At 46.4% G+C, this 13,282-nt stretch overlaps 2 protein-coding genes across 2 annotated transcripts in view; both read left to right on the forward strand.

The window, feature by feature from the left end:
• The window catches only part of spegb (striated muscle enriched protein kinase b), a 54,058-nt gene extending 52,975 nt beyond the window's left edge, over positions 1-1,083 (forward strand). The window contains exon 40 of the mRNA XM_042336573.1: positions 195-1,083. Within this exon, the coding sequence (XP_042192507.1) occupies positions 195-405 (211 nt within the window). The 3' untranslated portion in view covers positions 406-1,083. The remainder of the gene's footprint in view (positions 1-194) is intronic.
• Positions 1,084-6,948: 5,865 nt separating this feature from the next.
• spegnb (SPEG neighbor) lies at positions 6,949-12,102 on the forward strand. The gene is made up of 5 exons (XM_007910325.2): positions 6,949-7,080; positions 8,306-8,415; positions 9,820-10,127; positions 11,186-11,327; positions 11,856-12,102. The coding sequence occupies exons 2-5, from the start codon at positions 8,306-8,308 to the stop codon at positions 11,992-11,994; spliced, it is 699 nt and encodes a 232-aa protein (XP_007908516.1). The 5' UTR covers positions 6,949-7,080; the 3' UTR covers positions 11,995-12,102.
• Positions 12,103-13,282: the final 1,180 nt, after the last annotated feature.

The raw sequence follows: 13,282 nt of genomic DNA on the forward strand, positions 1-13,282 counted from the left end.
TGAGTGGTGCAGAGAATGGAATTCCTACACTAGTGCTGTAGGAGCTGTGTCTGCCCTGTTGTAGCTGACTTGGAATAACAGTGTAGAAGGAGCTCTACTCTATCTAAACCATGTTGTAGCTGATGTGTGGATTATTAAAAGGTGAAGTAAGTTTTGGAGCTGAGAGTTAACAGAAGCATCTTGTTGCTCCCCAGTACACGGCCCAGTATAAGGGAATGTCACGCCAACGCCTGGCTGCAGGACAACTACCTGATGAAGCTGCGGCGGCAGACGCTGACCTTCACCACCACCAGGCTCAAGGAGTTCCTTGTTTATCATCAGAGGAAGCGCTCAGAGCAGGCTACTCGGCACAAAGTGCTGCTCCGTTCCTACAGCTCCTCCACACAGCCTTCAGGACCCAAGTGACCTGCCTCCCACACACTGCAACACTGAGGCAACATTCCAGTTACTCCACGATCAAACTCTCGGCTCTTCAGAAGGACTTTATATTCAGATTAAACCATTAGAAAGCTGAAGCATCGGCAGCTGTTGGTTTGGGAATGCTTGCGATCTGGGTGCCCTGTTAACAGAGTGATAGCCCGAGAGATACCTCACGCTGTTAACAGGGATGTTTAGGCACGGACTGCACTGTGCATGTGTTAGCAGCTAGTTAGCACCACGGCTGCTTCTGAGAGAGAAAAACAAGGAGATCCCTATTTGTGCAACAAACTTCAGACCAAGGAAAGAGCTGTGGTCTCCGCTCAGCCAGGACCAGGGAATGGTCCACTTACCATACTGCTTGCTGCTGTGGGAACTATGTTATCTGGTCTGACCTAATGAGTGTTACACGTGTATTTTTATGAAGCTGATTAATCTTTACTTATTTGAAATGAGAGTTGTAGAGATGGAGATGTCCCCTTACCCTCACCACCAGATTACATTAACTTTCCTCTGGCTCCGCACAGAGCCTGCACTACTGCTGTGGGCTCTGAGACTCTGGTTACCAATTGCAAATAGCACCTCCTGCATTATGCAGGAACTCATATGGCGTCACGTTAGTGATAGTAATCAAATGACCCAAAACAGGACATCGAGCAAAGGCACTCCTGATCTCTGCATCCGAGCACTGTTCAGGAGACAGTAAATACACAAAGCAGTCCGTGTCAAGCTGACGTGGGGATATTGACTTGTGTTGTGTCTTGTGTACAGCACCACAATCACTGCAGTTTCCACCACAGGCAGCAGCAAGTGGTTGGGAAGATGAGCGTGTGATCAGATTATAAGATGTATATTTTTATACTTGTGCATAAATGGTAGGGGTAACATGCACACGTGTACACACACTTATGCAGATGCACACACGTGCATTCACACATATGTGTGCATTCACATATGTGCACACGGAAGCACATATGCCAACACACATGCATGTGCACCCTGTTGGCCTGTAACACATGGCCTCCTCAGATACGCAATTAGTTGCACATGAACTAGTAGGAAAAAAGCAAATGACTTAATGTGATGTTTTAGCTGGGTGTAGGCGTGTTTGAGCCTTGCTGCAATTTCTGTCAATGAGTAGTTTTGTGTGAGAGGGAACTGAGTATTGGGAGTCTGGGCATTGGTTTGGAGAAGGAAAGATTGCAACGATTACAAAGAATGTACAGCACGGAAAACAGGCCACTCAGCCCAGCCAGTCCATGCCGGTGTTTATACTCCACGAGTCTCCCCTCAACTCCTCCCTCCTTCCCACACCCTCTATACCCCTCTCCCTCAAGTGAAGGTCTAGCTTCCCCTTGAGTGTATCTACCCTCTGATTCATTCACTGCTTCAAGCCACATAGTCATGCTGCTCTGCGTGAAGTGGTTCCTACTAAATTCTATTTTGGATCTCCCCCGGTTGCTCTCTTATACTTGTGTCTCCTGGTTACGGACTCCCCAACTGATGGAAACAGACGATTTATGTTAACGTTTCATCCACAAAATACACAGTCAATTCACTTTACAGTATATTCTGTGAAGCCCTTTGAGACATCTCAACGATGTGATAAAGCGCTGAATCAAATGCAAGGATTATTATTATTATTATAAGCTTATTGAACCTTTTATAATTTTAAACACTTCAGTTAGGTCCCCCCACTTAAACGTCTCTTCTCTAGTGAAAAGAGGCCTAACCTATCCCAGTCTATCCTAGTAACCGTTATCTGCAAGCCCTGGTATCATCCTCCTAAACCTACTCTACTCTTTCCATCGCTGCTATATCCTTCTGATAGTGTGGAGCCCAGAATTGGACACAATACACCAAATGTGGTCTAACTAAGGTTTGGTATAAATTCAACATCACTTTTAAACTCTATTCCTCTGGATATAAAGCCCAAGACCCCATTGGCCTTTTTTTTTAAAAAAAGGCCTTATCTACCTGTAGCTACATTCAAAGATTTGTGGATCTGAATCCTCAAATCTCTTTGCTTCTCTTAGGTTCCTACCATCTAGAGCTTCTTTATTTTTCCTGCCGAAGTGAATTACTTCACATTTTCCTACATTAAACTTAATTTACCATCTGTCTGCTCATCCTGCTAGCCTGTTTGTCTTTCTGCATTCTTCTGCAATCCCTTTCACTGTTTACCATGCTCCCCTGTTTGATGTCATCTGCAAATGTTGACACCACAACTTCTATACCTGAATCCAAATAACGTATGTATGTGGTGAAGAGTAGCGTCTTAACACAGATCCCTGGGAACACCACTTCCTATTTCTTTCCAGCCTGAGAAGATACAATTAATACTTGCCCTTTGCTTTTGGTTTCCTAACCAAATCTATTCTGCTTCCTCTCCCCATGATTTCAAATGCCCCTTTTAAGCACAAGCCTCTCACATGGCATTTTACCAAACGCCTTGTGGAAATCCAGAGACACTACATACACTGCATTTCCCTCATAATAATCTGGACACTAGGTCTGTATGTGGAAGGGGAGTCGACACTGCTGTGTGCGCGTCTGGGGAGTGAATACTGATGTGGGGTAGAGGGAGTTTGGACACTGGCAGAATGGGGGTGGGGGGGGGGGGGTGAATACTGGAATGGGGTGGGGGAAGAAATCTGGACTCCAGCTCAAAGAGTGAATATTGCTATGTGGGGACTGAACACTGGTCTGCGAATGAGAGCCTGGTCATTGGAAAGTGAGGGATGGCAAAAGGTGTCAGGTCAGCAGCATTTGTGAAGGAGTTTGAGGAGGAGAGAAGCAAATCTGGAGGCAGGGGGATTGACATGTATTTCCTCACAGACCCACGGATTGTCAGCCAGTCTGGGGATTGTCAGGCCATCAGTTACTGAGCTGCTTTCCTACTTAGTGGAAGAGTTAAGATTAGAGGATGAGGCTTGATTTGATTTGGTGCCTACAGGCAGGGAAGGCACGGGTATCTGAGACAGAAGATATCATATTTATTTATCTAGATCTAGTTGTAATGTGTGTGAGAGACTCTGGGTGTGAGCAGCAGCCAGTGAGCAGATTTGGACCAGTGATGTGTGATCACTGTACGCAGCTAGCAAGTCTAGGAGTTGACATATTTAGTACAGCAGAGTTTGATTTCGCAAGGAGGGGGTAGCTTGATTGGTTTTTCCACCCCTCCCCCATGTGCACAGTTTGTAAAGCTAGTGTAGTGCAGGGCTTGTAGTTCCTGTTCCTGTAAAGGCAATGCCCTACTGTTCTCAGTGCATGGCTTTCTCTCTCCTCACTGCTGCCATTCTTGTCCTGTCCTGTTGTCAGCATCTGTTATTTTGTGCCCAGGGTATGTCTTCCGTTCCTTTCTTGCCTGGGAATCCAGCTGCAACATTACCATCTGATTGGTAACAGGAAAATTATAAACCAGGTTTTTCGGGAGAAGAGGAATCAGAGAACAGGGAATGGAGAGCTTGGTTTATTAACAGGAGGATATTCTGCAGGCAGTGAAAAGTGTAACACCACCAGTAGCGGTAATATTCTAACTGAAACGTGGGGTGATCTGCAATGTTACAGCTCCCATATTCAGGCTGTGGCATTACAACGCCAGTGTTGGGACTGCAAGTTTACAGATCAAATCATGTCAGGATTATTTAAGTACTCTGTCCAGGGTTTGGGATGTATGTGATGTGACAGCTCTTGTGTGAAGCCTGTGAGGTTACAGCTCAAGTGTTGAAGCCCGCTGTAATGAGTGTCCACATTGGGTTGACTAACTGTGAGTAACTGAAGTTGGTGTCCATGTGAATGGCTGACAAGATGTACGGGGCTGCATTTTGATGCTCGGTCCTATTTCTTGTGTGAGCAGCGGCCTGAGACCTGTGGCAAATAAAAAGAGCGAGAAAAAAACAGCTGGCTCAGCGTTTCCTTCCCACATTGCAGTTACTCTGCCACCCCCACACACACCCCCGCCACCAAGACCCCCAAACCCTCAACTAGATTCCAGACTGTAACTTGCAGTTAGTTCAAAGGTCACACCATAAGTATCATGCCCCTTTGAGTATTTGTCCAGCTTTATTTGGTCAGCCGGGTGTCTGACACACGGAAATCCATCACTATGCTTAAGAGTCTCCAAACCATGCATGCCACCTACTTACGCACAAGATATTTATTGGAGTGGAATGTGCACTGAGACGACCACAAAGGATAAACTCAATTCCAATTTTTCATGACCAGACATGGTGCTTTGAAGTCAATTCAACCCCCAAGATACCTCCCACTCCGCAGGAGGATAGGTGATCATTAGATATCTGACAAGTGCAGGACTCAGCCTGTCCCCGGTAGTTGAGTTGAAGGCTCAGACCTTCAGCAGTAGCTGCATACCTCATTGCAAACCTTGGGGGAAGGACCTTATGAAGCAACTTACAACTCACCAATCACCTTGATGTTCCTCAGATCCTAGTTCAATACCAGATACCCGGTTTACATGTCACTAATGGTTTAATCCAGTCCTTGTATAAGTAGACTCGGTAAAAAGACATATCCACTGGGAGGCCAACTGTGGCTTAAGAGTGCTAAACAACAGCTCAATTACGGCATTCCCTCCCTACAGCCAATCCCCATTTTTACCTCCAAATCCATGGAGTATGAAATGGTGCAGTCAAGAACACTGGACAAATAAAGATTAGCGATGAACCATTATTGTCCTATTATGTCTATCGCAATACAGGAATGAAATCACACAGATAGGAGTGAGTCTGACTCACTGAGATATGAAAGCAGCATCTTTGTTCCATTGAGTAAGTGAATAAGAATTTGATTGGATTCAAATCAATGAGGGCTTGGAATGTGACTTTTTTGGGGGTCGACCGGGTGTCTGACATGTGGAACCCCATCACCATGCTGAAGAGGAGCCAGACCAGTTTGAGATTCCATATTACTATACCACCACCACATGGACATTTCTCTATGTCTGCAATAGAATGTGTGCCATCTCCCTGGGGGAACACCTTGCTTACCTAATTCTGGAGAGTATTAGGTACATATTGGTCACTGGGGGCAGGGATTCCACTGTGTTCACAGGGTGGAGCTGACTTGTGCCAGGAATTCCTGCATCTCAGCCATGCTGTTGGGGGGTGTTGGGGGGTGCTAAGAGGGAGTGGATACTGGCACCAAATTAAGGAAGGGAACAGGGAAGAAATGAGCCCCTCTCCCTAGTACCAACGAGCTGGTGACCGCCTGCCTCGTGGCCTGAGAACTGGAGAATGTCAGAAATGGGAAAATTCCTAAATAATACATAGAATGGAAAAATCTAATGTTAAATTCATGCCCCAGGATTCTGCTACAAGAGCTCCTGGCATGGACAATAATAATAAATAATAATCCTTGCATTTGATATAGCACCTTATCACATCTTGTAGACCTCTCAAGGCACTTCAGAGAATATACTGTAAAGTGAATTAACTGAATATTTGTGGGCGAAATGCAGCAGCCAATTGCATACAGCAGCGTCCTATAAACAGTCGTGGATTGAAAATGACCAATTTATTATTGGTTTTTTTTCTTGAGGGATTATTATCAGGTTTGTGGAGTAAGGAAACTTGCCCAAAGTTTCGCTCTGCCAGGAATTGAACCCAGGTGTCTCGCTTGCGAAGTGCCACTGCTCTTTGTAGCCCCGGAGTCACCCATGATATGGAAACCTAACCACACCTTAATTACAAGTGACTAGAGACAAAATAGAGTGAGGGACGGAGAGTCTGAGGATGCAGCTGTCCGTCCTTGGCTCTTCAAACATTCCACAGGTCCCAAGACATTCACAGTAAAGTGGAGCATCCCAATTTAGAGTGAAGCTGCACCTAATGGTTTGAATTACTTCAGATCTTGAATTAAACTATGAACTAATTATTTCTACTATTTCAGAGGCAAAAATTGCCTAGAGAAGCCCATGCAACCACATATTATCTGATAGTGCTCGCTCCCCCACTGGAGCTCTTCATTCTAACCCCATTTTCCGCTATCTCCCCATCGTGTCTGTGCTGGTGTTCAATCCCCCACTGGAGATCTCTAATCCCCTTCCTTGCTCTCGCCCCATCGTGGCTGTACTGGAGCTATCTACTCCAAACCCATTTCCACACCATATTCATCTACTTTATACTGATTCAATTCCCTTCCATCTTGTGACCGTAGGGTTGATTTTAAACTGCTCCCTTGGTTTGAGCTGATAAATGCGGCACAGACTTGGAGAATAATAATTAAGAAGTTAATAACTTGCACCATCTGTTGCTGACATGCAGGGGATTTGCTGGGTCCCTGGCCATTAGTTAAATGGCGTTAGTTATTTCATTACACAGCAAAATCCCTGTATTTAGCACAATATTCCCCAGAGTATCTGCACTTAACTCTAAATAAGGGGAGAGTAATTCTACCTCGTGCAACTGTTGGTGGATTCTCTGGGCTCCAGGTGCTGCTCCAAACAAGGTAACTGTTGCTGAAAACTGCAGAAGAACCTCTGAGGGCAGCCCACCTGCCGCCCACCGCCCGAGGCTTTATATAGTGGCCTCCCCGTTCAGTCATGGGCTGTTTCACCAGGGCTCATCAAGAGCATAAACCATTTAAGAAACAAAAAGCACTAAGTCGGCGTTTTACTGACCCAAGACCCCACGTTTCCCCAGGGTAAGTGCAAAGGCTGAATATTGTACTGCCTCACAGCGAGTGGCCATGCTCAACCAATATTGTTCCTCACATAGATACAAGGAAATGCACTCTCTGTCTCCCTCTGTGTCCCCCTCTAAGTCTCGATCTGTGTCTCGTTCCATGTCTCCCTCTGAGTCTCCCTCTGCTTCCCTCTGAGTCTCCTTCTCCGCTTCCCTCCATATCTCCCTTCCTATCTCCCTCTGTGTCTCAATTTGGTTCTCCCTCTGTGCTTCCCTCCATGTCTCTCTTCCTGTCTCCCTTTGTGTCTCCCTTTGAGTCGCACTTCAAATCTCACTGTTCTCTGAGGGTAATTATCAAGTAATCAACAACCACAACAAAAAATACCCTTATATCACAACTGTGAAATAGAAAGTCTGTAAGCACTTTCCAAAGACAGACTGGGAGGTTGAGTTGGGAAGGGACAATGCAGAGATGGAAAGCTCGGTAAAGGAAAGTCAAGGGTTAAAAAAAATGCCTCACAAGGGTTGGCTTGAACAAGCAGAAAGAGAGAGAGAGAGAGAGTCAGTGCTGAGGTGAGGAGGCGCTCGTGGGATTTGTGCAGGAGCCTCAGTTTTATTGACGTTGGATAGATTTGGTTGGACGTTGAGTTGGATGAAGTTACACTTTATTCAGTATGTGATGTCGGAAGGTCAGAGTCCTAACGGTATTACTGTGGAGTTATTACTGTATTATAATAACAATGCTTTTGACACCATTATTGACACGTCTCAAAGTGCTTCACAGGATATACTGTAAAATGTAGTGACTGTGTTTTGTGGGTGACCGCGGCAGCCAATGTCCCACAGCCAGGGAGCGAAGGACCAATGTTTCTGAGGGCTGTGGTAAGTTCGGCTAGAAACCAGGAGAAACTCCCTTCTCTTGAGGAATAGTTTTCGAGCACAGACCTCCCACCGCGTGCCCCCCGAGACCACGTTTATATAGATTTACGCTATTGCCAGCACCTGCTGAGTTAACGTCTCGGCTGGGGGGTGGGTGGGAGTGAGCGGGTAAAGCAGCAATAATCATCAGCAACTCCCACTACAGTTTGACTGCAGACACTATATGTTACAGAGAAACCTGAGAAGCGCTTTGAGACGTTCTCCCGACCTGAAAGGCGCCGTATGGAATATAAGATTATTATTATTTACAGTCAGGTCTGGGCACTGAGCTCCAGGGTAATGAGGAACATTCTCTCTATCATCAGATGTCAGCAAAGAAGGTCCTCCCTCCTCCGCCAGGATGCAACATTGACATCAACGACCCCAAAGTGCAGGACGCGGCCATCAAAATCCAGTCTTCCTACAGAGGCCACAGGTACAGTCCGTGGCCAGACCAGGGCAACCTGACGGGCTGACTGAGCCCGGGGAATAGTATGCTTACGTATGTATGTGAATATATAGTGTGATTGTGTATGTGTATAGTGCGTGTGTGTGTATATATGGTGTGTGTGTATAGTGTGTATGCACGTGTATATAGTATGTGTTTATATATCATGTCGATATGTACATGTATATATACTGTGTGTGTATTTAGTGTCTGTGTGCATGTATATATACTGTATGTGTGTGTATGTGTATATATAGTGTGTGTCTATGTATATTGCGTCTGTGTGTGCATGTATTTAGTGTGAGTGTGTAAATGTGTGTGTATATATAGTTGTGTGTGTGTATGGTGTGCGTGTGTACATGTATATCGTGTCTGCATTTATGGAGAATGGCTGTGTATATTTAGTGTATGTGTGCGCATATATATAGTGTGTGTGTGTATACTGTGTGTGTGTATGAATAGCGCGTTTGTGTGTGCATATGTAGTGTGTATGTGTGTATTTAGTGTGTGTGTGAATATCGTGTCTGTATGTGCATGTGTATATAGTGTATGTGAGTGTGTGTGTATTTAATGTATGTGTGTGTATATATATAGTGTGTGTGTGTGTGTGAATATCATGTCTGTCTGTGCATATATATATATAGTGTAGGTGTGTGCGCATGCAGGCTCCTCTACCTGCCTAACTCCCTATCCAGATCTCTCTCTTCACAAGTACATTTATTAGGCAACAAACGTTAACTGATAAAGCTATGCCCACTGCTGCCCCATCCTCTCATCATCATCACCATCATCATCATCAATTCATAGTTTCCCCTCCACTGAAAGCAAGTGTCCTGAGAGAGGCTGTGAAAGGGCTTTGAGATTTGCTGGAAAGGTGCAAGTTTGTTGATTGACATCTCATTCCCATCTGAAAAAACGAGCTGAGAGATTTAATAACTGACCTTAAGATGCAGGGACCGTACTTTGACCCGTCTTCTTTTCAGCTCATTCACTCGTTGCCTCTTGTGAGGCTTTCTGCTTTTTGTGGAGTCCTGTAGCTCAGTGGTTAGAGCACTCGCTTTGCAAGTGAGAGACCTGAGTTCAATTCCAGGCAGAGGGCGAAACCTCGGGCAAGTTTCCTTACTCCACACAGAGCCTAATAATAATCCTCCAAAACCCAAAACAATAAGAAATTGGTCATTTTCAATCTACGATTGTTTGTGGGACATTGCTGTGCGCAATTGGCTGCCGCGTTCGCCCTCAAATATACAGTTAATTCACTTTAGAGTGTGTTCTGTGAAGCGCTTTGGGACTTCCTCCCGACGTGAAAAGTGCTATATCAAATGCAAGGATTATTATTATTATTTTCCTTCTTGTTGTATTCTGTTCTGACACTCCTGACTCTGTGCCCAGATCCCGTAAAGAGATGAGGGAGAAGGGGCCGCCCAAGATCCTGAAGGAGTTGAAGGATGTGGTTCTGATTGAAGGCAGCGCGGCGAGGCTAGACTGTAGAGTCAGTGCCTTCCCCGACCCTCTTATCCGTTGGTTCAAGGATGGGCAGGAGCTGAAGGACGGGCCTAAGTACCGGTATATGTTTGAGGATCCAGATGTAGTGGCCCTGGTGGTGAGAGATGGGACATTGTCCGACCTGGGCAAATACACCATCTCAATCAAAAACACCTTTGGGGAGGCTTACGATGCAGCAAAGATCATAATTGAAGGTAAAGTTTCTGCTCTCAGAAAGTCCCAGAAGGATCATGATAGACATCAGCCCCTTGCCCCCTCCCCTCAACACCCTCCAATCAGCTACAGCCCGGGTTAGAGACGCAGTAAAGCTCCCTCTACACTGTGCGTCCACACTCCCAGGTCAGGGTTAGAGACACAGTAAAGCTCCTCTACACTGTGTGTCCACACTCCCAGGTCAGGGTTAGAGACACAGTAACGCTCCCTCTACACTGTGTGTCCACACTCCCAGGTCAGGGTTAGAGACACAGTAAAGCTCCTCTACACTGTGTCAGGAATATTCCCAGATCACTGATAAGAACTCTTACCATTGACTTCAAAGGTTGTGGGTTCAAGCCCCACATCAGGACTTTGAGCGTGCAGTCTAGGCTGACACTTCAGTGCAGCGCTGGAGATATGCTACATTGTTCGAGGTGCCGTCCTTCAGATGAGATGTAAACTCAGGTCCTGTCTGTGCCCTCTCGGGCAGAAGTTAAAGATCTCGCGGCACTATTCAGAAGTTTAGGACCACACTCAGGAGGGTTTAAGTGAATGCTTTACACAGAGACAAACCAGGACATGGTGTACAAAACCAAACACATTGGGTGAAGCATAAAAGCTCTGAAAAGGCATTCTGTGAATTATTGGAAAATGTCTAAACACCTGTGTGGAGGGAGGACCGGCCCAGACTGTCTCACAGAGAGCAGTGCTTGTCAGCCCCTTCCCGAACTCCCAAGGGAACTGATCTGTGACACAGACTCACTCACACACACACACAGAGACACACACACACTCACACACACTCAAGACAGACACACACCAGACATTCACTCACAACAGACACACACACAGACTCTCACACACACACACACACAGACACACACTCACTCACACACACTCACAGACAGACACACACCAGACACTCACAACAGACACACACACAGACTCTCACACAGACACACAGACTCACTCAAACACAGTCACACACACACACACAGAGACACACAGACACTCACTCACACACACGGACCCCGGTGTGACGGTGGCTCTCTCCCAGTTCCAGCGAAGATTAAGAAAGGCCCCGAAAACATCAAAATCCGAGCGGGGAAAACGGTGCAGTTGGTGGCGATGATCAGCGGGGAACCAGAGCCTGACGTGGGTTGGGCCAAGGACGGCTTGGATGTGGACGAAGATAACAGGTACCTGACCACCCCCCCACCCCGGGTCTCACTCCCTCGCTGTGTTTCTCACACTCTTAACACGCTTGCCCTGTCATACACTCTCTCCATCATACTCTCTCTCTCTATCATACTCTCTCTCTCAATCATACTCTCTATCTCTCTCTCTATCATACTCTCTATCGTGGAGTCCTGTAGCTCAGTGGTTAAAGCACTCGCTTTGCAAGTGAGAGACCTGAGTTCAATTCCAGGCAGAGGGCGAAACCTTGGGCAAGTTTCCTTACTCCACACAGAGCCTAATAATAATCCCTCCAAAACCAAAAATAATAATAAATTGGTCACTTTCAATCATCGACTGTTTGTGGGACAATGCTGTGCGCCATTGGCTGCCGCGTTCGCCCACAAATATATAGTCAATTCACTTTACAGTGTATTCTGTGAAGTGCTTTGGGACATCCTCCCGATGTGAAAAGCGCTATATCAAATGCAAGGATTATTATTATCTCTCTCTCTCTCTTAATCTCTTTCACACTCTCTCTCTCTCCACAGAGTGTTCTATGACATTCAAGGTGATAGCACGACACTGACCATCAAGAACTTGTGCGCGGAGGATGCCGGCCGCTACGAGGTGTTTGTGGAGAACAGTCTCGGGATGGACCAGTCATTCGCCAGAATCGACGTGCTCTGACCACCCCACCCCCCCCCCACCCCATAGCACACGGGCGGCCCCCTCGCTGCCCGGACACAGTCCCTCTTTTATTTAAAATAAAGTTTGTAAAACTTTCACCACCATAAACCCTCCATCTCTTCCTCTCATTCATTTCAAACGCGGCCTCAGTCCCCGGGAGCGGCTTAGGCTGGGAGTAGGAAGCAGCTGTGTGTACAGGGGTCACAGAGACACAAACCCCATCACAATTGGAGCCATGAACTTATTCAGAGGCCAAATAAACAACAAAACCTTTTTAACATAACTTTCTTGCGTGACTTCGTAGTTGCAAATGTCAAAATTTTGTGTCGGTGTCAAATCGGGTGCAATAGCCAAGATTGCGAGTGTATTCACTCAATCCTCGGTCTTTGTAGATCTGAGTGAGTTTATAGAAACATAGCAACAGGAGGAGGCCATTCAGCCCCTCGAGTCTGTTGCTCCATTCTATTGGATCATGACTGATCTGTACCTCAACTCCAATTACCCGCCTTGGTACCCTGACCTAACAAATATCTATCCACCTCAAACATGAAATTTGATCGGATTCAGCCATAATCCACAGTCTTTTCGGGGAGAGAGTTCCAGATTTCACCTTCACAAACGGTTACAATTGGGTTCCGAACGACAGTCATATTTGGAAATGTTGATTCCATCAAAGTGATTCTGTATCATACATGTTAGCATTTATCCAGAAAAAGCACAAATCCGCAAGTGGAGTCCTGTAGCTCAGTGGTTAGAGCGCTCGCCTCGCAAGCGAGAGATCTGGGTTTGATTCCCGGCCGGGAAACCTTGGGCACGTTTCCTTACTCCACACGCCTCTGTTTACCAGCAGTAAGTAGGAAACCCAGTTGTTAGTCGATTGGTGGATCACTTTTCTGGGGGGTAATAATTCCTTGAAAAAATAATAATTTGGTCACTCAATCCACGAGTGTCTGTGGGACATTGCTGTGCGCAATTGGCTGCCGCGTTTCGCCCACAAATATACAGTCAATTCACTTTACAGTGTATCCTGTGAAGCGCTTTGAGACGCTGTATCAAGTGCCGGAATTATCATTATTACTGTCTGCCTCACAATGTGCACTGTCCAGTGCCTCAGGACGTCCTCCAACGTGAAAGGCGCTATTCAGCATCAATGGCCCCTCCAGCCCCGCCCACTGGCTGTCAATCACAGCCCTCCAGCCCCGCCCACTGGCTGTCAATCACAGCCCTCCAGCCCCGCCCACTGGCTGTCAATCACAGCCCTCCAGCCCCGCCCACTGGCTGTCAATCA

The sequence above is a fragment of the Callorhinchus milii genome, unplaced genomic scaffold, assembly GCF_018977255.1.
Source record: "Callorhinchus milii isolate IMCB2004 unplaced genomic scaffold, IMCB_Cmil_1.0 Scaffold6, whole genome shotgun sequence".
Lineage (NCBI taxonomy): Eukaryota > Metazoa > Chordata > Chondrichthyes > Chimaeriformes > Callorhinchidae > Callorhinchus > Callorhinchus milii.